The sequence below is a fragment of the Sciurus vulgaris genome, assembly GCF_902686455.1.
Source record: "Sciurus vulgaris genome assembly, chromosome: X".
Lineage (NCBI taxonomy): Eukaryota > Metazoa > Chordata > Mammalia > Rodentia > Sciuridae > Sciurus > Sciurus vulgaris.
The window spans coordinates 128,555,862-128,581,896 of NC_136471.1; the positions used below are offsets into that span (position 1 = coordinate 128,555,862).

At 41.1% G+C, this 26,035-nt stretch overlaps 2 protein-coding genes and 1 long non-coding RNA gene across 9 annotated transcripts in view; 1 reads left to right on the forward strand and 2 right to left on the reverse strand.

Annotated features, from left to right (window-relative positions):
• GPM6B (glycoprotein M6B) overlaps window positions 1–16,212 on the forward strand; it is a 163,065-nt gene extending 146,853 nt beyond the window's left edge. For 4 of the 7 annotated variants that reach the window (XM_079123252.1, XM_079123251.1, XM_079123247.1 and 1 more), the window contains 6 exons: window positions 531–717; window positions 2,592–2,748; window positions 7,333–7,504; window positions 9,690–9,763; window positions 11,137–11,202; window positions 14,264–16,212. In XM_079123252.1, the coding sequence (XP_078979378.1) occupies window positions 531–717; window positions 2,592–2,748; window positions 7,333–7,504; window positions 9,690–9,763; window positions 11,137–11,202; window positions 14,264–14,413 (806 nt within the window). In that variant the 3' untranslated portion in view covers window positions 14,414–16,212. Of the gene's footprint in view, window positions 1–530; window positions 718–2,591; window positions 2,749–7,332; window positions 7,505–9,689; window positions 9,764–11,136; window positions 11,203–11,281; window positions 11,378–12,726; window positions 13,857–14,263 lie in introns of those variants that run through there. The other 3 variants (XM_079123248.1, XM_079123253.1, XM_079123249.1) reach the window with 2 other exon arrangements.
• Window positions 701–2,585, reverse strand: LOC306650883. The gene is made up of 3 exons (XR_013761054.1): window positions 2,404–2,585; window positions 893–1,051; window positions 701–804 (listed from the first exon to the last, which is right to left on the reverse strand). It is a non-coding gene; the product is annotated as an uncharacterized lncRNA (long non-coding RNA).
• Window positions 16,213–18,275: 2,063 nt separating the features above from the next.
• Window positions 18,276–26,035, reverse strand: part of OFD1 (OFD1 centriole and centriolar satellite protein) — a 40,258-nt gene continuing 32,498 nt past the window's right edge. Inside the window, exons 18-23 of the mRNA XM_079123139.1 lie at window positions 25,437–25,537; window positions 23,934–24,053; window positions 20,496–20,653; window positions 19,540–19,695; window positions 18,979–19,046; window positions 18,276–18,426 (exon numbers count right to left, since the gene is read on the reverse strand). Of these exons, the coding sequence (XP_078979265.1) occupies window positions 18,384–18,426; window positions 18,979–19,046; window positions 19,540–19,695; window positions 20,496–20,653; window positions 23,934–24,053; window positions 25,437–25,537 (646 nt within the window). The 3' untranslated portion in view covers window positions 18,276–18,383. The remainder of the gene's footprint in view (window positions 18,427–18,978; window positions 19,047–19,539; window positions 19,696–20,495; window positions 20,654–23,933; window positions 24,054–25,436; window positions 25,538–26,035) is intronic.

The following is a 26,035-nucleotide window of genomic DNA, read 5'->3' on the forward strand; positions in this document are numbered from 1 at the left end:
TCCAAACCTGGTGACAGTATAATTACTGTATCAGCTTCTTCCAGCTTCCTAAGGGATCAAGGGCTTGGGGAAAGTCATTGGCTGCTATAGCAATCTATGTACTTGAAACCCCAGAAGTCAGTTTGGAGAAAACCTGTCACTTCTCCCCCCAGATCTGTGGCTTCGCCGCTGTTCCCCTTGGTTTGTTAGTGGAATGAGTGCTCCTCATTGCCACTTGGGCAGAGTTCTTCCAACCCCAGTCAGCCAGGAAGCTCCAGAATTGTGATTATCGATCAGCTAACTGCTGTGCCACTCACTACCCTTCTAGACTCTGAACAAATCAAGTTCATTCCCTCTTAGAGCCTTGGGGGTCTTTACCCAGAGAATGTGAGACCATGAGAACCTCCCCTCTGGTCCTTGGGATATTAAGATGTTAGCTGGAGAGCACGAGGGAGATGAAGAGTAGAAACTTGTGTTTTAATCGGTGGTGACTGGGAAGACCAGAGGCATCCTTGGCCATCACAGCTGCCTTTTCTCTCCTTTGGGTCCAGGCTGCTTCGAATGCTGCATCAAGTGTCTGGGAGGAGTCCCCTATGCCTCCCTGGTGGCCACCATCCTGTGCTTCTCTGGAGTCGCCTTGTTCTGCGGCTGTGGGCATGTGGCTCTTGCTGGCACCGTGGCCATTCTGGAACAGCACTTCTCCACCAACACCAGTGACCATGCCTTGCTGAGCGAAGTGTAAGTGTCTGCTTCCCTTGCAAAATGTAAGATGTAACCACCTCACCATGTTTTCTAGAAGATACCACATATTCTCCTGGAAGAAAACTGATACTTTTTAAATTCAAGCTTACTATATACAGATAGAATGAAGTTCATGGAGGGGGGGCACTTGGGCTCCAGGGTGGGATCTCACCTGGAAACAGCAAGGTACATACATAGGGAATTCCACACAGCAGTGGATATAGGGCAGTGTGACAAAGTGACAGGCTGGTGCTGCTGATCATCTGATCAGAGTTAACATTATTCCCAGGTAACAGATACCATCTGGTTTTGTCATACATGACCACCATCTCTGAAATGATAGGAGCCCCATTCAGGACTAGCGCCAACTCTAAGTCCACAGCAGTAGCATTTTAATGTTAATTATTCTAGTAGAACAACAAATCCCAGGGTACCCTCCAAAGCAGAAAACGGGACATGCCGGGGATTTAGCCCCAAATCTCTTCCTTCCTGTTCTGGGATAATTTTCAGTGGAGTCTCAATAATTCCCAAGCAGAGAGTCTCCTAACTGTGCAAGCTCAGCAGCAGCACACTTATTTCCTTTAAATATAGTCCACCTTTCCTATTCATTTAGCATTTTTGTTTTCTTTCCTTTAATCCTAAAGTTTCAGTGTTTGTATGCCTTGTGAAAAACCTCTCCAGCAGAGTGAAAAAGGTATGAATGAATTTTTGTGGAATAAGGAAACCATGTTGGAAGAGTTCTTAGGGAATTCTTTATCTGTTTATGAATATCCTCCAAAGAAATGAGCAGGAGTGGGGTGGGTCATAAGGAGGGATCAAGCACGGCAAGGGGATCCTTGTGTACTAACTATTGTGCAGAGAAGAAATATGTACCAAGATCGAACCTGGGAAAGGTATATTGATTTAATTTTCCAGTGATCTCAATTCATGGTTCTCAAACTTCTGCGCTTTAAAAAATGCCCATGCCTCACACTAGACCAATCAAATCATCATCTCTAGGGATGCGATCTAGGTACCAGAATTTTTTTTTTTTTTTTTTTTAAAGTGTTGGGGATCGAACCCAGGGCCTTATGCTTGCAAGGCAAGCACTCTACCAACTGAGCTATATCCCCAGCCCAGTACCAGAATTTTCTAAAGGTGATTCCAATGGTGGCCAAAAGCTGAGGACCTGTCATTCCAGTCTCTGTCAATTTTCATAGGACAAGTTTAGTAGTGAATTAACTTTCTGTAACTTAAGTCTACTTGACATACTATCACTTGTATACTAAATATCTCAGTGCAAACAATACTTGCCCAAGTTACTCCTTAAAGAGGCCCTGAATGCTGAGTTTTATCGAAGTAATCAGGTCTGGGTGGGAACCATTTTGATATGGTGGAAAGTACATGCTGTCCATTGAGCCTCAGTTCAAATGCTGGCCCCATCATGCATATCCTCAGATGAGTAACTTAACTCCTCAATGCTTATGGTTGAGGGGCTGGGGATATAGCTCAGTTAGTAGAGTGCTTGCCTCACATGCACAAGGCCCTGGGTTCAATCCCCAGCACCGCAAAAAAAAAAAAAAAAAAGCTTATGGTTGAGTACAAAATGAGGGTTCCAACCATCACTGCATAGGATTTGGTAAGTATGCATAGATTCTGAGTGGGCCCTGCCCCTGACCAAAGGAAACTTCTCCCATGCCTCACCTGTAAGTTCATTATGGAAGGCAGGCCCAGGTTGCTGAGGGTGTGTGGAAGTGCCTGCCCAGGATGCCCATGAGACTGCCAGGGCCAAAGGAGACGTCATTGTAACTTTACTTCATGTCCTCTCTTCAGAATCAGGAAATTTCTAGTTCACAGTGAAACGAGTGTTTCAAGGTCTCTTCTTTTCCTAGGATACAACTGATGCAGTATGTCATCTATGGAATTGCGTCTTTTTTCTTCCTGTATGGCATCATTCTGTTGGCAGAAGGATTTTACACCACAAGTGCAGTGAAAGAACTGCACGGGGAGTTTAAAACCACTGCCTGTGGCCGATGCATCAGTGGAATGGTGAGTGCGAACCTCTGACCTACAACCAAAGCATGCCTAGGTGTATTTCTCTCTAGTTGGCGAAATCTACCAGTTATCTGAGCGGGGGTGGGGGTGTGTAACACAAATATTGGTCTTCCAATGTGGAGTCAGGAATATGAAAACCTTCAACGTGTTATTGATGATAAATTAAAATTTATGGCTGGTAATGAAAAATGTTTTCTTTATGAACATGCAGATAAAGGTACCGAAGATTCACACGACTTTCCTCTAGAGTAGGAGACAACTTTCAGATTAGCTCAAGGTTTCCTTCTGTGTTTGAATATGAAAAGTGGCCCTAATATTTGTTTGCTGGATGTGGTGGTTTACACCTATAATCCCAGTAACTCAGGAGGCTGAGGCAAGAGGATCACAATTTTGAGGCCAGTCTCAGTAATTCAGTGAGGTCCTGAGCAACTTAGATTAACTCAAGATAAAAAATTTAAAGGGCTGAGGGTATAGCCCAGTGGTAGAGTGCCCCGGGGTTTAATCCATAATACCAAAAAAAAGACATGTTCTGTGATAGTCATGATCCTTCTGTTAATATTTATCAGAACAGAGTGTATCAAGTACCTAGCTGGACTTTGCTAGTCACTGGAGGTACAAAGGTTAAAACAAGTTCTTCCTCAAGGAGTTTATTTATAGTCTAAGATGGGGGTTAGCCAAGAACGACTTGTGGGCCATATTAGACCTACTGCCTGTTTTTGTGTGGTTCAAGCTGAGAAAAAATTTTATATCTTTATTTCGTGACATGTGAAAATTATACATGTTCAAGTTTCGGTGAACATAGTTTTATTGGCACATAACCATGTCGTTTTGTTTGCTTCTGACTTTTGGCTGGTTTCCTGCTACATAGTGGCAGAGCCAGGTAGCTGTAATGGAGACTGGACGAGGTCCCTAAAACCTAGACCATTTCCTATCTGACTTTTATAACATTTGCCAGTCTTTGGCCTAGAAGACAAATCTTAAAAAAATAATAATGCAAAGACAAGCTTAAAAAGTGTCACATCACAAAAGGGAACCTGGTGGTGGCTAGGGCACTGGGAGGGAAGAAACAAGTATTGGGTTTCATTTTTAACACCCTGAATTGCATTTTTTTTTTTTTCAAGATACATATATTTTGAATGAGTTGATAATGGTGTGCTCATGTCAAAATATCTCACAGGCAGTTGGCTATTTGTGGCACTTGAAAAAATGGTCAGGTGTAAAAACATTTTGGGAATCAAGAGAAGCACTAATGCTAAGGAAGAAATGCCAGGCTTGGTGTTGAGCCTCCCCTAAGGGTCATAAGCTCCCTGGTAGGGGGAGCTTTGACCGAGGGTGCCACTGTCATGGGTCTGGCTTAAAGCCTGGGAGAGCCCAGTTTGTAAGAGTCCTCCTGCAGGAGGCATGCCAGTTGAGGTGGAATTCTCTGTGATCCAGTAGCCTGGGCATGAGGGATGTGTAAGTTTCGATGCAGATTCAGGGAGGGCTTTGCACCAACACAAAGCAGAGGAAATTGCCACACAGGAGAGAGATGGGGGAAGAGGAACCAGCATGATCAGGACTGGGAGGCCCAGGAAAGAGGCGGGGCTCCAGGGAGACAGTCCTGTGACCAGGCTGGAAGGGAAGGATCTGTTGGAGGAGGAGGGAAATAATACTGCTTGGAAGGGACAGGGATCAGAGAAGGAAGGGCCTTGAATAAAATTCAAATCTAGGGATGAAATTGACAAAGACATAGGGGAGTGAGGATCATGCATAGATCCCTGATATCCCTGTGGAGGACAGATTTGAGGGGGGGAGGTAAGCAAGAGGCCAGAGCCACTGTGGAGTTGTGAACTTGGCTCAGGAAGCAGGGTGGCGAACAGGGGCAGATGCAGACAGGGGCAATGGGCTTTGGGCTCAGGCAGGGGGAGTGAGGAGGAGAAGAGGTAATGAGTGCCCAATCTCTGGCTGTGTATGTCATTAGAGTATGGGGAAGGTGGATTCAACATAACACATTGGGACTTGATATGACCATGAAGAAATCGGTGGAGTTAGCTAGTATGTGTGTATAAGGTTGGGGTGGGATTTCTGAGAATGCTCCAGGCCAGGGTGACCAAGAGTTGGTCATTTCAGAGTGATGGCCATGAGTAAGTTGACGTTGAGGAGGCTCGTGAAGGGGGACAGTGCTGGGGCACAATGCTGTCTACTGGCAAGGCCATGGAGAAGGAGCCTTAGCAGGGAACTAAGGAAGAACAACCAGGGAAGTAATATCTTGAGTTCAAGGAGGAAGGGCATGGCCAAGGCGATGCCCCCAAAGGATCGGCATGTCATTCTTCCCTTAAATGTCCCCCTTAGATTGGAACCAACATCCCAAAGGTTGTGGCAAGTGGCACTTGGACTGGGTTCTCCAGGATCTCTGGAAATGCCTAGGCAGCCCACCACATTGCTTCAATCTACACATAGGTCCCTCTGCCTCTGCCAGACCTGCTGGTTCTGCCCAGGCTCCAAACTCACGCAGGCTGCCTCCTGCCATTTTGAGCTACTTTGCCTTAGTCTGCTGCTCTCTCCTGTACCACTGCCCTCCAACAGGGATTGAGCCAAGACCTTAATATCCCCTAGCACAAATAAGACAGGGCTGTGAACATCAGACTTACTGTTGGAGACCAAAGATGCAGTCCCTCCCAGTCCTGCCTGTCCCTGTTGCTCCCTCACATAGCAGTAAATTTGAGCAGGTCAGGGCCTAACACCATAATCTGTGTTCCACCCCAGACCTGCCCCTTCTATGAGAAACGGCCCCCGCAGGGAGCAGAGCATACAACCTAAGCTGCCTGGGGCTGCATGCCAACCTGTAATTTTGTCCTGAGTGACACCATTTGTGAGACCTCAGAACAGCTCTGCTGGGCCTCTTTAGGATCTGTTTGCCTAATCTCCTGTGTGAAAATGCTTGAACAAGAATTAAAGCACTTGCAAGGACAAGTCAGGCGCCACAGGGAGTGTCATTCAGAAGTATTTCTGAAAACCATGTTCCTACAGGTTTGGACGAACCACTCACCCGCTGACTATTTAGTCCTTTGTTGATTTGAATGTCCCTACTCCCAAATAGGATTCTTGTAGCCCTTTGGTTTTTCTTTCTTTTTTTTTTTTTTTTTTTGGTACCAGGGATTGAACCCAGTGGTGCTTAATCAGAACCACATCACTGAGCCATCCCCAGCCCTTTTTATTTTTTTTTGAGACAGGGTCTCGCTAAGTTGCTTTAGGGCCTCATTAAGATACTGAGGCTGGCTTTGAACTTGTGATCCTCCTGCTTCAGCCTCCTGAGTCACTGGCATTACAGGCGTGGCCCTGGTACACTTTGGCTTTTTAGGTTAATTTCACAGACCAGAGGACAGGGCTTGTAACAGGCACTGGAGCAACATGCTGAGGTCAGAAAGTTGTGTGAGGTGGGGGAGACAAATAAGTTCTGCCCCTGTTCAGGAAGGCCTTGCTCCCCTCAGTTCTCTGTGGGAGGCTATCCCCAGAGCTCACTGAGGAAGCAGCTCTGAATGTTGGAGGCTGCTGTGACAGGAACAGCTCCCAGCAGGGCACTGACCTTCTCTCTGGAGCCCTGACCTCCTCCGGAAGGGAAGATTCACCAAGGCCAAGAATCACCAGTCCCCTTTGAGTCCTTGTGGTGTTATTAGAATGATTGTAAAGTTTTCTTTTGAAGGGGAAAGAAAAAGAAACCCTAGTATGGAGCAGCCAGATCTCAGGCACTGGGGAGGAAGGAAGGCGAAACTGCTGAAATTGGCTTCATTGAATATTTTTAGAAATGCAAATGTTTCTGGAAATATAAACGTCCTTAAAAAAAGGGCCTTGTTTCTGCAAGGCCTTGTTTGAGCCTGACCTGCCGCCCCCCCAGACCAGCCTCCCAGGTATTCCTGCAGTATAAAAAGTTAGGTAGAATCCTCAGGTCTCACTCACCATGCGCTTAAAAAATAACAGTTGAGGTAGAACTCAAACCTGCCCACATGCCCTGCAGGTACACATTCTGCGAACAGAAACCTTAAGGTGTTTGAGGCAGCCTTTCAAAGCTGACTGAAAATTGGTAGTAAAGGCAGGTTATGAAAGTTAAGCACCGCAATTGCCTTCTTCCTGGAATTGCCCATAGTGACTTGTGGGTGAGGACAATGGAGCTTTTTTCCCAAAACCAATTGCTTTGTTTGCAAAACTGTGTGAATCTAGGAAAGAAAACAAGAGGAAAACGAGCATCTTATCAGATTTAGAAAGAGTACGTGTGGGAGGCCCTGTCACTAATTAACTTTGTGACCTTGAATGAGAAGGTCACCTTTTAGGTTTAAGACAGAGTCCTGAAAAAGCCCCCGAAGTTGCTTTGGGGATTACCATTCAAATCCTCTATGTGGGGGCTTGGTCAGCTCTGGCTTCCCCTGCTCCCCTTCCCTCCCTTGGCTGTTCTTCTAGCTGCCATAGCTGGGTGGGGTCCCTGGAATGCATCCTGCATCCACAGCTTTGGTACTGGGCCCAGAAAGGCACTCCTTCTTCTGGGAGATGCACCTGCTGTTGCAAACGATGATTTTTTTCTCCTTCCTCTCGTTTTCGGCCTAGTTCGTTTTTCTTACCTACGTGCTTGGAGTGGCCTGGCTGGGTGTGTTTGGTTTCTCGGCAGTGCCTGTGTTTATGTTCTATAACATATGGTCAACTTGCGAAGTCATCAAGTCACCACAGACCAATGGGACTGCGGGTGTGGAGCAGATCTGTGTGGATGTCCGGCAATATGGTATTTCCTTTTAATCCTCTCCCACTTCATTTTTTGTCATCCTGTTGCATATATCTGGACCTTAATTGTTACAGAGGCATCCCCTTTACCCATGACCTGTTTCACACATTCTTCTATTGAATAGTTTACATTCATTCCCTCGTATGCTGTTTTCTGGATGAAAGCGTTGCTAAGGTTTTTTAACTTGCTAAAGGGTGTCATTCAGGAGTTTTATATTTTCAAGTTTTTAGTAAAAGATATTTTTAATGCAACATTACTTTATAATGCAATTCAATCAGACTTCTGGGTATCTACTATAAAATATTTTTCAGTTTTATCACTGACTAATCTAAAATGATGCATATTATACAATCTAATTAATTGGTATATCCAACTCTTAAATAGTCTTTTTTAAAATGACTAATTGTTTAAACTTCATCTATACCAAAACACAACATAAATCCAGATGTATTTTAAAGTTATTAGGGTGTATTCCGTGAAAGCTGCCTTCAGTTCTTGGAAACTGGTTCTAATGGTTTTATTAGTGAACAGGGTCCTCAAAATAGGGAATGAAGGTTGGTTCCTTGTGACAAGCCACAGAAGGGACCCTGGAGTCCTTTTGTCAATTAATTTGGGACTTGACTTTCAGCTTCATGAGAGAAGGCAGCATCTCAAGGAAGAAGTCTAATTACTGCTTCCAGCCAGGATGCTAGGAAATCTGTTCTTGGCAGAAATAGGAAAAGAGATCTTCATTACAACTGAAGAAGTAACTATCCTTCTAGAACTTTTCTGGAAAGAAATGAATATTTCATTTTTGCTTGTTTTCCTCATGTGGCCACACCTCATCTTAACAATATAATATGAAACTGACCTAAAGCTACCCATCAGACTAGCCACTTCTCACAAAGTTCCAAGCTCAACAACACCATTTTTTATAATGGGTTTAAAAGCAGATTCTAAAGTTGGTTTTTAAAGTATTTGTAAAGGAATATATAAATGTGCATCATTTCCCTCTTCCTTAAAACTAACTTTTCACCACAAATTTTTGGTCATCAGTAATTATCTTTTTAAGTCCTCTGTATCTGCCCAGCCAGTTATCCTTGCAATGACTAGATTGACTGACAATTTCCCATTCTTCTAAGGCATGAAGATTTACTGTTGGCCATCACAGGGATGGAAGGAATAAGAACTTTGTGTGTTTTTTAAATACCCCTTCCTTACCTCCTAGGAGAAGTGTAAATTGAATTGTGCTTGATTTTTAAGCACACACTTAAATGCATTAAAAAGGGAAAAGAACAGCAGCCCAAGGGACAACTGTCACTGTAGAAGGGACTCAGGATTACAAGAGAGATATCACAGAACCAGACTGTGCTTGTCCCATTCTCTGGGATAAGGGGCACTAGTGTTTTTTTCTTTTAAAGTTTTCAATTTGATTTTCAATTAAAAGATATTCCCAACATATATATACATTTTTTTCCCCCTGGTGCTGGGGACTGAATCTAGGTTGGATTTGGATATGTAGCTCTACCACTGAGCTATATCCCCAGCCCCAGGCATTCAAAATACACATCCAAAACTTTTTATTGGATTCCAAGAAACATAAATTAGTTTGTGAAACTGTCAAATTTTCCAAGTTTATACTCTCAATTTTGGCACTTCTCTCAGGTTGACTACTAGCCAAGAGCTTGAACAGTCAGGCCACAGCCCAACTGTTCAACTTATCTGATCTTAACATGATGTGATGCTTTCTGAGGGGTCACACTGCAGATACAGTTAATAAATTCACTATAGGGAAAACCTAGTTTTGAAACAGTCCTTACAAATATCAACTCAAAATTGAACGAAGCACAATTTGTAGGGGAAAAACACCAAGCTGTTTAAATCTCTCACAGATCAGTGGACTTTGCTCTAGCCCTATTGTCCAAATAGGGCTTATTCTATTCCAAAATGCCTATTCTACCCACAGCAGACACCTCAGCTATTGCTTAGGAACAACCTATAATTATGTTGCAATTGGCAGCCAAAGTGGTGGGGTCTGTTTAGAACATGAGGTTGCCTGGGGATGTAGCTTCATGGTAGAATGTGAGTGTTAGCATGTGTGAGGGCCTGAGTTCCATCCCAAGCACCAAAAAAATCCAAACCAAAACAAAAAAACCCACCCAAGGCACTAACTGGCACTAATTTTCTTTTGGGATTCACTTTGTAGGTATCATTCCTTGGAATGCTTTCCCGGGAAAAATATGTGGCTCTGCCCTAGAGAACATCTGCAACACAAATGAGGTAAATCTGCCACAGTTTAGGGGGCTCATAGGTGATGGCCTCATAGATTAGAGATAAAGGGTTCTCCCAATTGCAAAGGGCAGGAGAGATGGCCAAAATGCTATTGTGGACAGCTCTTTTATGCACTGTTCAGTGAACTCTATGTTACCGTCACTATTCAATCAGTTTTGACCTACAAAAATGGTCATTTTATGTGGTCCAGCCCATTCCGTGAGGGTCCTTAGGAATTGGTGAACATTTTCTTCTGTCAGTAATTTAGGAGTGACCCCAAATCTACAAATTTGAGAATCGATCGTTCTCTTTCTGGAAAGTTTTTTAAAGAAGAATACTTGTCACAGAAAAATACCCATTAAGTTTCATAGAAAAGCTTCTCCTGAATTTGTGCATATATACCAAGGTTTTAGTAAGAGTTCACCATTAATCATTTGTATTTCCTGAACAATTTGCTGTTATTTCCCTATTTCACACTCATCCTTAACTGGCAATATATCTTAGGACTTTGGTTTAAGTTATTTTCACCGTAGAATATTCTTTAGCTCTGGGCTTGTACTTATTTATAAAGCAAAATTCTTTGATTCACTGGTGGAAGCTTCCACGGTTAAGAAAACACCAATGTGATGTGTGTTTTTGGAAAGCAATGAATTAGGGGAATAGTCAGCCCCTACCCTACCTGACTTAACATGGACTAGCTCAAAGCAGAGTCTCCTAACCTTGGCTGCACATTGCAGTCACCAGGGAGCATTAAAATATACTGATGGCTGAGGCCCAGTCCCTGGGTGTTCACATTCAATTGGTGTAAGTGCAGTCTGGACATCAGAAAGTTTTTAAAGCTTCCCAGGTGATTTCAACGTGCAGCCAGAGCTCAAACAGAACACAGGCTTGCTTCCAGCCTTTCAGAGAATAGTTACCAAGGAGAAGGATGAGGCAGCACCCCAGAATGGGTGTAGATAATGCGTTGGGAGAAATCCTAGTTCTTGCTGGCAGCAGCGAACATCTCAGGTGTGTAAGGAAAACCTTTGCACATTCAGGTCCAACAGGAAAACCTGCAGAGAGGAGTGTTCTGCTCCGGCCACCTAGGAAAGTATGCAACTCCCCCAAATTGACCCAGTGTTACCATGGGAACCCATATAGGGGCCTGGTGGTCTGATCCCCCTTGGCGCATTATGATTGGGCAAGAAACCTATAACATGTATAGCTGTTCCTGCAATAAACGAGTTTGCAGGCTGCTCGCCACAAGCCTGCTTCCACTCAACTCCCAGAGTCTGGGTCTTGACTCCACACCCTTACCCCACGTATGAGCTAGCCCGGCACAAGAGAAAATACAACAATGCAGTCCACAGAAAATGCTTATGCCCATGCCTGTTCTTTTCTAGTTCTACATGTCCTATCACCTGTTCATTGTGGCCTGTGCTGGAGCTGGCGCCACCGTCATTGCCCTGGTGAGTAAGTGCTTCAGGACCACCCTAGTCTAGCTCCCCTCCCCGCCCCCCACCTCTAAATGACAGATTTCCCTTCCAGCTTTGCCAGCCTACTGAAGCAAAGGATCCTGGTACTCAGCCTTGGGTAACTGTTCCTTGTATAAACTTATCACATGTCTAGTTTACAGGAAGTAGTAGTGACTGCCCTTGGCATCGATTGTAGGTGATGTAATTTGGACTCTGGAAAGAAGAGAGGGTACCAGTATTGGTTGACTAGACCTAGCAGACTTCATTTAGTACTTAGTTTCATGACTTCATTCATGGACAGTTGTTCAAGTGAGGCACTGCTCATATCTTTGCAAAGAAATCTTCACTTGCAAATGGAAATGTGTGTATATATATATATATATATATATATATATATACAGATGTATACATATATAATTGATCTCATTATGTGTGATAGTTGTGTTCTATAAAGTCATTTCAAAGGCTGAAATATTGACTACTAAACCATTGCCCCTAAGGGGGAATATAGGGTAGGGTTCCTATAAGTCTCTGGTCACATCTTCACTAACTTGTCAGTACACGACTTTGTTTTATGTGTGTTTTGGTGTAAAGTCACCTTATTTAATATTTATTGTTGATTTGTGACTGTTGAATTCATGGCCAACAGCACTATCACTCATGCCTGAATGAAGTCCAACACAAAGATTGTCTCCAAGGCACAGCGTAGTTTTGTGAGCCATCTTAAATGGCAGCACTCACTAGACCTTCACAAGGACACTTGCTTATAGTTTGAGAGCTGAAACAAGGTGGCAGAGTGTCACCTTGTTCAACCTCAGCTCAAATCTTACTCTGTGCTTGTCCACTGACTAAGGAAGTGCCTCAAGTATTTATTTGGTCACACCTAAATTTTAGCTAGTAGGCAAACTTTTTTAGGAATCTGCACATCCAAATCAACTGTATAAAACACATAGGTTTGTGCATGTAATTTTGGGATGCTACCTGGTTTGTGATGTGAAGAGAACCCATTAAGATTGGTAGAGCAAGGGTAGATCTCAGTTGCTTGGAAGTGACTCATTCCCAGTTATTCTAACCATTAAGTCATTCATTCCCATGATATACTACGAAAAGGCCAACTATGAATTCATGTTGGTGACTTGTTCTCTTGGCTGAGCCACAGGCAGGAAGAGAACTGATTGCTGCTGAGCAGGCAGTTTTGGAAAGATGAGGGGAAATAAGACATTGAACTTCATCTTTCTCATGCTGCTGACCCAGCTCTTCATCTTATTATTCTTGAAACACATCCAAGGCTTTTTAATAAACTTACTGAGGGTAGAGCCAAGGACTTAACATTGTGTATGTGTGATGAGAAAAAATATGTGTGCTAGATGTGGAAACCGTCTGTTGTGATTGGAAGTGGGGGGAAAAGAAACGCCATAGACTATGAGCTGGCATCCATCCCTGCCCAAGTTTAGAAGTGTTGCAACATCGGCCCTCACTGCCTGTATCTTACTGTCCTGTTTTGTTCTCTTCCACCAGCTGATCTACATGATGGCTACCACATATAACTATGCGGTTTTGAAGTTTAAGAGTCGGGAAGATTGCTGCACTAAGTTCTAAATTGCATAAGGCCAATAAGGAGCTTTAGAGAGCTCCACTGTGTAGCGTGAATATCACTGACACTCCAGACTAAAGCAGAGTCTGTTTCTGCAGTTTTGTTACAGTAATTTGTAAATAGCTTCAGTTAACTCATTCACATGGTAGAATAATAATGACTTACTATATGTGAATTACAAAATAATGAGATATGGCTATTTCCATATTTTGAAAAGGATTCAGTTATTTACTGACATTGGCGAGCACCTTTCAAAAACTTTCCTGAAAAACGTTGAGCAGTATCTAAGTAAAGTATTAATGCTTTGACATACCTGCATTTTCCGTTACTTTTGCTTGCTTGATAACCACTTTCAGTGATGAAAATGTGAACAAGTGCTGAAGATGAAAAAGAAATGTTTTAATCTGGTTTTGTTTTGTTACTGTAGAAGATATTTTGCAAATACATTTTAAATTTGACTTAAAACAATTTTTTATGATCACATGGTTCACTCCCAAATAAATGCCCCCACAAATAAAGCAGATTAAAATTTGAAGAAAAAGGATGTCACCCATCTGATTTCTCTGAAAAAGGATTTATATATGTATATATAATTTTTTTTTTTGCATAACACAATCATTCCTTTAGAGCCTACAAAATTGGTAACCTTAAATGGTTGTCTTTTGGTGAGTAGTAACTGTTTCCTCATAGCTAGTTCTCAAATGGCATGTAAGATTTGAATGGAAAGAGAGATTGGCCTGAATCTGAAGGTCTCAGATACGTTGTGAAGGAAGTAAGAAATATAAGGAAATTGAAATACAGATTTATTTTGCAGGGAAAATGGGAAAGAAGTGTGTGCCACATCAACTGTAAAGAAGGATAATGAGGATTTTTACATTTTGTGAAATGAAATAATGGCAGTTATAAAATGAAAAATGTAGTTTCAGTACTAAAAATTTGTTAATTAAGAAACTGCATGCTTTGCTTATAGTTCTTAATTTTGGTTTTGACATTTAATTTTTCCATGTTAAATATGTAGTTTAATTACTCAAAATAAACATTGTTCACACTTTTAGGTCTTTGGGGGAATTGATTTTTTTTATCCACAGGTGGAAAAGATCTTTGCATTATACTTAATTAAAATAAACACAACAGGTTTCTGAACTTCTGCATTAGTCTTTACAGTTGTCCTCAAAATGGTAAAAAAAGCACTCTCTTGTATTTCATTTTTGCTTTTCCTTAACAATAACTTTGGCCATTTTTCCCCCAAGTTCACTATATTTGTGTACTAACTTTTCTTCAGTCTTTTAATATGAAGCCAACTAGTAGAGCATGCTCTGTGTCTGACAGCTCTGCTAGCAAAATGAGTATTAATACTGAATAACCCTTGCCCCTTTACAGTCGAGTCCGTCTAATCTGACTAGCAGCTCGCTTTGCCGTCTCACATGCTCACTAGCCATCATGCTCACCCTTCTTTTCCAGATCCACTTCCTCATGATACTGTCTTCTAACTGGGCTTACTTAAAGGATGCGAGCAAAATGCAGGCTTACCAGGATATCAAAGCAAAGGAAGAACAGGAACTGCAAGATATCCAGTCTCGGTCAAAAGAACAACTCAATTCTTACACATAAAATGTTTGCCAGAGTGTTTCTGCCGACGATTTTACAGCTCTGACAAATCATCAGCTGCTCTGCAGTACAGATGTGTATTCCACCAAACTAATGTAGACGTACCAACATTTCACTGTCTGTCTCAAGCTACTGGGATGTATCTCTAGGCAAACCTTTCAGTGGGTAAATCTTTTTCTTTAGAACAAATATTGGAGGTTTCATGTCAGCCATTTTAAAAGGCAACACTTTGACAAACTGATTGTTCATCCTTTGGAAATTTATGGCATGTGTGTACTTATTGCTAGAGCAGTTCTATCAAGGCAGGTAATGAGACTACATCATACTCCTTGATAGGGACCTGTGACATGCCAGCATCAGGGGATGTGACCATAAATTCACATATGCCATCTGCCCTCAAAAAAGAAAATCTACATGGGAAATAAAATGGAATTGGTCTAAAGTTCCATTTCTGACAGCTGACATTTATTTAACTTGGGCTCAAAGATAATGTGATTTCTATGACTGACTTTAAAAAGCAAATTAGCACCCCTCAATTCCAGGATCCATTAATTGAAAAATCTAGTTTTCAATAATACTATAAAACAAGCTACAACAATTCTTCTGAACCTAACACAGAAGCTGAATTCTGACTTGGTGACAGGATTTCCAGAATCGATTTTATAATAGATTTCATTTAAACAATGATAATGACCCAGTTATCATTCTTCTTGTGAAATAAGCATCAGCTCTGCCTTAATGATTATTTGCCTGAAATTTCTAAGAATTTATATAACCAGAGGCCCCAAACTCCTTCACAGAATTTTGTTCCATGCACATTTTTAAGAAGTGTTACCTTATTAAAATGACCACCATTCTAAACCATTTATAAGTGGTCTGGATGGTGAGTTTACAGTTTCATACCAACTATCTAAAACCTAACTGCAAATTGACCACAGACCTCTAACCTCCTACTTTTATAGACTTGAATACATAAGTAATTTAAATTAGGGTTGGTATTTATTTCATTTTTTTCTTATCTTAGTTTCCTGGAATAATGTTTGATGTTCAGCAAGAAAACTGCTTGAGTAAGCCATTTCAAAAGAAATTTGCCTTCCAAATCATTGTGTTCCAGAACATTAAGTGACTATAGGTACTGGGTATTAGTGATGGTAAACTTTGTGTTGTTCTTTTTGAAATGATCCATATAACTGTTGGGTACATCAGTGCTTTTCAAAGGGGCTGCATACTATAGGGTTAACTATGTATATTCATGTTAAGAGTTAACTTGTGGTTTGGCTGTTTCCTGGATTTTAAAACATACATGTGCAGAAATGTATTCAAATGAAAGGAAGCATACCTTTATCAAGATGCTATTAAAATTGAACATCAAGTATAATATTTCATTTGGATTTTTTTTTTTTTTGGTTAATGCCTAAAAATGCCTATTCGGATTTTTGTTTTTTTAAATTGGAAGAAGCTCTCTTCTGTGTAGAACAGTTCCAAAGTAGCTTAGTGTTTTGTTTTCCTGTTGCATGACAGACTTAAATATTTTTTCCAGCAGTGGAGGTGCTGTTAGAGTCCAGTGTTTTAGAAGAGGCAGTGTCTAAAGCCTAATTTTACTTTTCTAATTCTGGTAGCTATTACCAGGAATTTTTGAAAGTTTTGTTGAAGTAGTCTAATATTTTTTATGTAAAGAGCATTAAATTTTGCTATGTATAAATTTTTGTAACCTAACAGTGAATCAATATTTTCTATCAGTGCCAAGGGCTTCCTGTAGTTCTATTCAAGTGTTACAATAAATATTTGTAGATAATAGTCAATACTTGTGTATGCTTATTTTAAAGATCTATTTAGGTGGAAATAGTTGTGGATGTACTAAGAGTAATGAAATAAAATTATGGCTTCATTTGCTTGCCTTTTTACCATACATAAATCCTATCTTTCTCTGTCCTCGGTATGGTGTCATTTTTAAATATGCATCATCAAGATTTCACATTTGCATAGAAATCTAGTCTACAAGGGCTGTTTTATTTCTGACAAAACTCTTCAGTGAGAACAATTTAAGAAAATACTGGAACCCACTGGGCTATATTTTGCATAAAATGCCACTAGCACTTTATAGAGTTCTATGAAAAGTATAGAATTTTTCTGACTAGCTTCTCCAACAAAATAAAAGCCATCTATTGGTAAGACTCACACAAGGCTTACTCTTGGGCAAAGTAGAAATAATGGGGAACCTTAATAAGGGTCCATGTACCATTGGCTAATTTCAAACCCAAAGTAAAAAAGTCTAGTGAAAGAAGATTTTACTTGGAAATGTAACAATCTAGTTCTAACAGTTACTCTTTGAAGCAGCAGAGCTAAATTTGTTATTTAGGATTTCACTTTATAATTTTTTTAAAACTATTTTGTCAGCATGCTTATGCATTTGGATCTTCTACATCTGACCTTTCTCAGTGAGGACCAGCCTTTGTCATTATTGACACACTGACATTTCTAAATGAGGTGCTGACTCTGGATCATCGCCCTTCATTCACGCCTGGCTCATACCCGGCAGGAGAACAAGTGGGAGCCCAATTAGCCTGCTATTTGTCATCGTACATAGTACCTTCTGTTTAAACAGCATTTTGTACAATTAACATAAGTCACATGAGTCTCCTAAATAAATAATGGTCTGATAAGATCACAAGCAGTCTCTTTAATTATTGAAAGTAATCAATATAGAATGATTGTAGAAACCTCTGGGGGGACAGATTTTTTCCAGTTATATCTTGTAGAACTTGACTTTTAAGAGATGAAAAGTCAAAAGTTACTGGGGAGAACCTACTCATTTAAAAATCGACAAGTCCATTCATTAAAAATGACCACCCAGCAGCTCGGGAGGCTGAGGCAGGAGGATTATGAATTCAAAGCCAGCTTCAGCAACTTAGCGAGGCCCTAAGTAGCTTAGTGACACCGTCTCTAAATAAAATACAAAATAGGGCTGGAGATGTGGCTCAATGGTCGAGTGCCCCTGAATTCAATCTTCAGTACCAAACCACCCACACACACACACAGAGCTGGGCATGGTGGTACACATCTGTCAATCACAGCAACTTGGGAGACTGAGGCAGGAGGATTGCAAGTTCGAGACCGGCCTCGGCAACTTAGCAAAACCCTAAAAATGGACTGGGGATACAGTTCAGTGCCCCTTGGTTCAATTCCTAGTTCCCCTCTCCCTAACAAAAAATAGACCAGATTTCACAATAAAGATGTTATCTCAGTCTTCTACTACTGTTAACGAAATCTCTTAAACTGGGTAATTTATAAAGACCAAATGTACTTCTTACAGTTTTGGAGGTTGGGCAGTCCAAGATCAAGGAGCTGGCAGGTATGAGGTCTGGTCTCAGATTCCAAGATAAGTACCTCATTGCTGCACCCTCCAATGGGGAATGAATACTGTGTCTTCAAACCATGGAAGGGCAAAAGGGCCTACCTATCCTTCCAGCTCTTTCACATTGGGGTTAAGTTCCAACATGTGCATTTTGGAGGGACATAAACATTCAAACCATAATACATGTATTATTTCTAGAACCTAGAATGGAAAAGTTTGTATATCAGAGGGAAAATCTGAGCGTGTTGGGGAAGATGGCCTCCTGTTCTATAAGTGGTAGCCTAACTCTGGAGAGGGAGGCACATAACTTAAACTTCCAAAATGCAGGCCTGGAGTTCAACCACAGTAAGGTAAGTATAACCCAAGACAAAAATGGGGAGGGAAAGTTCATTTTAGTGTCTTGAATGAGGAACTCAATGACTGGAGAAGTTTCACTTGACTAGGTATTCTTAGATCATACACTATAGTGTTAAAAAAAAAAAAAGATGTAAAACAAACTCCACTGGATTAATACAGTTTTTATTGAGAATTTTGTTTGGTTACAGAGAAACATTTAGAAAGGATGATGTGTTACATAACTTCACTGTTGTATGTGAGAAGTCTGGGCCGCTAACATGATTACCAAATGTCATCTGGTTCGTCATGAGAAAAGCCTGTGGAACTAGATTAGGGAAAGAACAAAAGATTAGACATTTTTATGATTCATGTCAGGTTTGAGATCTTCCTAATGTTCTCATCTTTCCCTGAGGAAGGTTTTTGCCCTCAGAGTTTGTGTCAGGATCAACTTCACAAGTTAAAAATCACAATCTTATTTTTTTAAGTAATTTTGACTGATTCAATTTCTTTTCTTTTTCTTTTTTCTTTTTTGGTAGTAGTAATTGAACCCAGGGGTGCAAAACCACTGAGCCACATTCCCAACACTTTTAGAGACAGGGTCTTGCTAAGTTGCTGAGGCTGGCCTCAAACTTGTGATCCTTCTGCCTCAGCCTCCCCAGTTGGTGGGATTACAGGCATGTGCCACTGTGCCCAGCTCAATTTTTTCTTTTCTTTTCTTTCTTTCTTTTTTTTTTTTGCTACGCAAGCACTCTACCAACTGAGTTATATCCCCAGCCTATTTTCTTAAAGGCAACTTCAAGTATCTGACCATTCTCACTGGGCTGACAAAATGAGCACCAGTGGTTTGCCTAAAGAGCAATGCTTAGGAAAACCATACCTTTCATCCTTGTCACTGGATGGCAGTGTGTCCACTACTGAGCATTCTTTGGTTATCTTTTTTGAGCTCTGACACAAAGAAGAATTTTGAAATTAGATACAAATTAACCTTATTAAACACTTTGAAGTATTTTTGTAATGTTGAGTATCAGAGAGTTGACTTTTAAATAGGAAATTTAGCAAGCACATGGAAAATAAACTGGTATGCATTTTTAACACCTATAATTCAGTTATAAAATACCAATGTCTCATAATTAATGCATACATTATTCAATGACAAATTGTTCTTTCTTCTTAATGAGACATCTCACCCTATACAAACTTTGACAAAGCAAAATCTCTTCAATGTTTTACCTAAACGCAAACTATGAAATTTTGTCAAAAGAACATAATATATCAAAGACTTGAGGGCCCATTTGAACTGTGGATTTTCTATGCTTTAACTATTTTTGTCTTCAGTAAAGAAGACAGATCCCTGTCCCTAGGTGTTAAATCACAGAAGCCCTTGGTGCCCATCCCCCAACCCCTCTGCCACCCAGATTCCCATCCACAGCATAGGCACCTTATCTGCAGATAACTCTTGGTCTTTCCCCTGCCGGATGATTTTCATGTATTTCTCTAAAGGATTTTCTCCCTCAGCGGATTTGTCTTTCGCATCTTGGACACTCATTTCTAAATCTTTTTTCATTTCAATCTTCAGTGATTCTTCGATCATCTTCTATAAAATAGATGGGGGTCCAAAGAGAAAATATAGATACATTTTAAAAGTTCTTCAGTGTTTAAAAACCACAGTAATATAATCCTGATCCTGTAAAGTACAACTGCATGCCAGAGCACCATACGTATAAATATATACATAAATAGAATTATACCTGTAAAATATATATATTTAAATTGAAGTCACTGCTACCATCAAAGGGAGATGAACACAGCCTAGTGAAGGAAGGTTATTAATTTGCCTAAAGTGTTCTGTGCTTTTAGAGCCCAATTAACCAGGAGTCCAAGGAATGTTCATATGGAAGATTAATGTAAGTAAGACTTGGCAAGCATGCTAAGTGGGCAGAGTAATCCATCTGCCTAGGACCAAAATCAGGCCACACAAGGCAAGAAGAAAACTATGGGAAGAAGGAAGGCAGTGTGTGTGCCTGGAAGCAGTTGGGGCCTGGCACCCATTACCCCTGGTTCTTCTAGTCCCAGTTAGCCGACATAGGAAGCCTGTTCTTTAAATCCCATTTATGAAGGGAAGCTCCACAGAAAAACATAGTCCATAGAGTTTAAAGATCAGATGAGCATGCATGCAAAAATGCTTTCAAAAGCTATCCTTCACCATCACACTCAGAAAATGTGTGCTCTCTGCAGCCTTTCTCATGCTGTATGACAAGGAGAGGAGGGGGAGGCCTCTTCAGTTACTTCCCACTTCCAATTTCTGGACACTACTGGCTCACCTCCAAGCTCCAGGTAACTTCTAAAGGCATCCAATAGAGAAACTACTACAGAGACCTAAGCCCTACATATTACCCTTTCCTGATCCAGTTTTTCCAGTTCTCTTCGTTCCCTTTCTAGAGCTTCTTGCAGGTCACTCTGCCTTCGTTCTTCTCTCTGCCTTCGTTCTTTCACTTGCTGCTCCCACAATTTTTCTTCTTCCTTTTGTTCTCCAAGTTCTTTCTGATCAGCACCTAATAGAACATATTAGTATGTAGCTTCCAGCATCAGATTTTCTAAAGACTGCAGGACTGTTTTGCTGGAAGACTTTGCTTGACTACTGTGAACTACTGACCTGCTTCAAGCTGCTGCAGTTCCATTTTCATGGTTTTCAAGCACCTGAACATTCTTTAGCACCTTACCTCACCTTTCATATTCCAGAGATGAATATGACTCACCCTCCCCATGAAGGACTCCAATTGTCCTCCCTCTGTGCCATGTTTCCTCATCCTTCATTCATCTCCCTCCTTCTGCCCTTCCCCGGGCAATCTTGCCTTTCTGCCTCTGCATTTGATCTGGATCCCACCCCTATCTTCACGCCCCAGACTGAAGCACTAGTCCTTAATTATTATGCAGCAGTTTCTTAACTCTTTCTTCCTCCCATAAACATACTCAAGTCTCTACTATCCCAAACAGGACAGAACAAACCCCAAGTCTCCCTCCCCTGGCTGTTCTAGCCATGTCGCATTGTTCAGTCCCTGCTTCCTCTACATTGATGGTGGCCCTTCGTGGAGTTTTAGTGATCACCTCAGCACTGATCATTCCCTGTTTCTTTTTCTCTAGTCCCAATCTCTCCTCAGCCTTACATGCATGTTTCCAGTGGATTCCCTGCCACCAGCATGTGGAAATCCTACAGCACGGGCTTCAGCCGGGAGTACTGGTAGCCCTTTAATTGTGCTCTTTCTAGGCCAGGAGCAGTCCCGTGTGCCTGTATTCCCAGCTACTTGGGTGGCCAAGGCAGGAAGAATGCATGAGTCCATGACTTTGAAGATCCTGTCTCGTAAAAACAAACAAGCAGGCAAACATGCTCTTTCTACTGTCTCTCCACTGGGCCACCAAGGCTGACAGGTTCAAATTCCTCATCCTGGTGCTGCAGAGAGGGTCCTTCCTTGTCACCATTTCCCTGGAATACTGAATAGTGTGGTCAACACTCCCTGCTGTGATTTTCAGCACTAGGCATTTCCTGTAGGGAAGCCCTGGATATGCTTGGAATGTCTCTGTTCTGGCAAATTCCAACCCCTGGCAGTCTAGGATCCGACAACCTTCCTTTTTCTTCCCAGGCCCACTTCCCACCTACCTTCCCACTACCTCTGCACATGTGTAGAAAAGCATGTGTACCCACCCATTCACTGGACCAGGACTGCAGCTGTGTCCTCCTCTGTGCCTTTGCCCCCATGGTCTCCTTAACACGAAGCACACCCTTCCCTCTTACCCCCGCCTCTCCCACAAAACCACAATGCTGTTTGAGATCCAACTTAAATGCCACCTCCTCTGTGAGGGGACAAGTAAGTACTTCAGCACCTTTCTTGCACATTATTTTATGCCTGCTTTGTCAAAAACCATGTGTACTTGTATCTCCTACCACTAATATTCCTTCTGGGCAAGGCAATGCTTTAATTAAATCTCAATCCGACAGATGACTATGCTGGTCTTTCTCTTCCACCTCTGGCCCATAACCTACATATTTTCACCCAAGCTATGCCAACAAGCAGAAAAATCCAGGTTCACCACAGGACTTCAAAGCTTTTTGCTGTGCCTTGTCCTGAAGTCGTCAGCAGGAATTGAGTTAGTTTTACTAATGGCAGAAAGGCAACACGGGCTTCTTTCTCTCAATCCTTGCCATGAAATTAAAATATGAGAGGAGGCCACTTATCATTTCCATAGACAGAACTACAGTGTCCTCCTTGTTGGTTAAAGAAAGGTCACTACCTTCCCTATACACAGTTGTGATCTTGAAATAGGAATGCTATCTGGGGCCAATTAAAAAAGAAGAAAAAAGGGTTGTTCTCTGCTCTGGGGTATATGTTGTAGCTGCAGAGTGGCATACAGAAGCCTCTTTGAATGCAAAAGCCAGGACAAGAAGCACGTCCACCGGGCACCTCAAAGATACCAAGTTTCAGGTTCCTCATTTCCCTCTTCTCAGACTAAAGACGTAAAATGATGAATATAAGAGAATTTCTCAATGACCCAAACAACCATGCTGCTTACTAATTATTTCAAAAACCATTATGAGCGCCACTGTATCTCAAGGCACAATAGTACTCACTGAGTTCCCTTCTATGATGTTATTTTGATTCTCTCCCTCACTCAGGTCTGTGTACACTGTGGACACTGTCCCATCAGTTGGTGCAATTCCTCTTGAGGGCCTCGGTAATGGCTTGCTGACTGCCTGGGTCCCCCAACCCCCAGAAACTTCATGAAGGCAGGGGCTCTGTTTGGCTCACTGCTATATGTCCAGTCTCTAGATGCCACAGAGAGAAGGCTCTTGATCAATTCTGGTTGAGTGCCTTCCAAAGCAAATTTACTCTGGATTCAGCAAAATCAACTCTCTTAAAGTCTTGCTTCTTTCAGTACTTCCTCATATTCTAAAGCACTGTGATTTAAATTGAGAAACTGCTAACCAGATGCTTTGAATATGTTTGGGAGGGACTAAGAGGTTGCTTTACTTGAGAAACTTTTTTTTTCAGGTATGAGGCTTAAGTACTTTGGTCCAAGGACAAAAGGACCAGGCTGTACTGCTCCTGGATCCCTCCACCAGAGGGGCAGGTGGGTAAACTGGAGAGGCATCGGCAGACAGAAGTCTAATGGCCAGTTTTCCTCTAGCACCAATCACCTTAGAGTTATCAGCTTTCCCCAAGATAGTTTTTTGGTCCTAGTATCATAAGACATATAGGAAGCAAACAGAAAAATAATATTAAAATATTACAACCACATAAAGATACAGAATGGGAGTTGACCATTATTTCTTCCAGCCATTCAACATCATTTCCCAAGATGCTAAGGCTCCTATGGAATGATTTTTGTGGAAGTGTCTTAGGGAAAAGTATAACTGTTCTGTCAGACTCAGAAAAGGTCTATAAATACATTTTTAAAAAGCAGCTTGGGGCTGGGGCTGTGGCTCAGTGGTAGACCACTTGCCTAGCACATGTGAGGCACTGGGTTTGATCCTTAGCACCACATAAAAAGAAATAAAGGCATTAAAAAAAAAGAAAAAAAAAAAAAAAAAAAAAGCAACTCTCCTGAGAAGACTAAACAAGAAGGCTTCACTTCAGAGTTTTTCCTGAGCACTGTCTTCACATGTTCACATGGGCAGATACGTCAGAAACGTCATTAACAATAACACCCCAACTCCGAGACTGAGTAAGTTATGCTCATAAAATCCTTCAATGATACAGAAAATAATTTATATAGCACAGAGGTTGGCAGTCAGTATATGGTTGTGCTAACTGCTAGTTTAAAACACGAAAAACTTACATGAGTTGTGATGTGGGATGGGTCTGGTAAGCAGAGTAGCTGCAGCAGCATCCATGTGAGGCATATCACCAGCAGGGTGTAATCCATCTGCTTCAAACTGCCTTGACCTGCTCCCTGCATCTATGGGAGGTACAAGCAATTGTGCCATGAGTCCTTAAATAATAAGAAGGGAGGGCAGGGTAGTGGGTGGGGGAATCAAACCATGGAACACGTGAACTACAGCTAAAGTGACCAGGCAAGCCTTGCCTACTGGGGATTGAACTCAGGGACACTCAACCACTGAGTCACATTTCCTGTCTTTTTTTTGTATTTTATTAATTGAGTTGTGTAGCACCTTGCTGTTGCTGAGGCTGGCTTTGAACTCGTGATCCTACTGTCTCAGCCTCCCACATTTTTTTTTTTTTTTTTTCTTTTTGGTACTAGGAATTGAATCCAGGGTACTTAACCATGAGCCGCATTCTCAGCCTTTTGTAATTTTGAGGTAGGGTTTCGCTAAGTTGCTGAGGCTGGCTTTGAACTTGTGATATTCTTGCCTCAGCCTCCCGAGTTGCTGTGAGTACAGGCACGCACCACCACATGCCTGGCCAGGATTCTAACAAGTTCTTAGCCACTTGCCAATATATTTGCTTCTTGAAGTAGTATTTGTTTTTATTTTGCAGAGCTAGTGATTGGGCCCAAAGGGTTCTTACACTTTAAAGAATTAAATTTGTTTCTCAAATTGGATTCATTACCTAACAGGAAAATCAATCCAGTAACATAGAAGAGTTCACTTGGCTTGAGGATAAATCATTTCAATTCAATTTAAATATCGATGATGTAACAAAGTTCTTTAAACATGTCAGGTAAAAGTTTTCACAAAATTCACTAAGTCATCTCATTTAATGGTTCAAAATATGATACTTTCAGATTTGATGATGAAGTTTATAAGGTTAAATGATAGGTTGTATACAAATACACAGATTTCTCAAGCTGGAGAAAGCCTCAGAGAAGATGGACCCTACATCCTATTTTACACGTATAAAGTGGGCTATGTGGTGAGACAGCCCAAGAAAAGGGTGTAGCCAGGACATTAGTTTCTGGACTCTTATTTTAAAATTCTTTCACTTACATTCTTTCACTAAGGATTTTCTTAATCTGAGCAATCAACAGAATCAGTATAATTTAAGGAAAATAACATCTTCGTATTCCATAAAAAAGAAAAAAAACCTACTTACTTTAAATCAGAGATAATCCCAAAGTGGGTAAATTAAGAATTTATTTATGGGCTTAGTTGTAACCTCAAAATGATGACTCATTCTGAAAATTTTAAAAAGGGAACTCAGTTGAACCCCTGAAAATCTTTGTGACAGAAAAATGAGACAATAAAGTCATATTTATGGTCTTATCACAAAATATAAAATGTCCCAATTTGTAACTACTTTGCTTATAATAATGGTTGTTTAAGCAAAACTAAGCTTTCTATAATTTTAACTTATAAAAACCAGTACTTATATTTGAACTTACATTCAAAAGATGATTCAAATTCCTCATTATCCTTAAAAGCTAGCTTGTCTGGATTTAAAAATTCACTTTTTTCTTGAACTTCAGTCTGTCTCTGATGAAGACTGGATTGGAAGAATAAAATCCATGAATGTGAATTCTTATTAATGTGAAACCCAAGATCAGAGGATGACCAAAATCAGTTTGTGACTCAAGAATATAATTTACAAAATTCATTTTTTATGGCTTATTAAAAAAATAGCCCTAATGCACTGAGTGCTCACCAGGCACAAGGTATTGTTCTTAGCAAATAACACATGCTCATTGAGCTACACCTTACCACCTTGTTCCCTGAGGTAGACATTACTGCTAACGAAGAATGCTGCACTCTCAATGCTATTCCCAGGAGCTTAGTTTTCTAATAACCACAAAGGACAACCTTCACACACCACCAGCACAAACCAACTGAAGATGCAATACCATGAGCCTATGTATGTCAAACTGCACTAACTCAGCATATGTGTGGGCCTGATCTTTCCTTTTGCTTTTATCACAAGAAAGTATAATATTAACAACAAAACAAAAAACTAAATACCCTAGGTCCATGATAGGCACATGTAGCA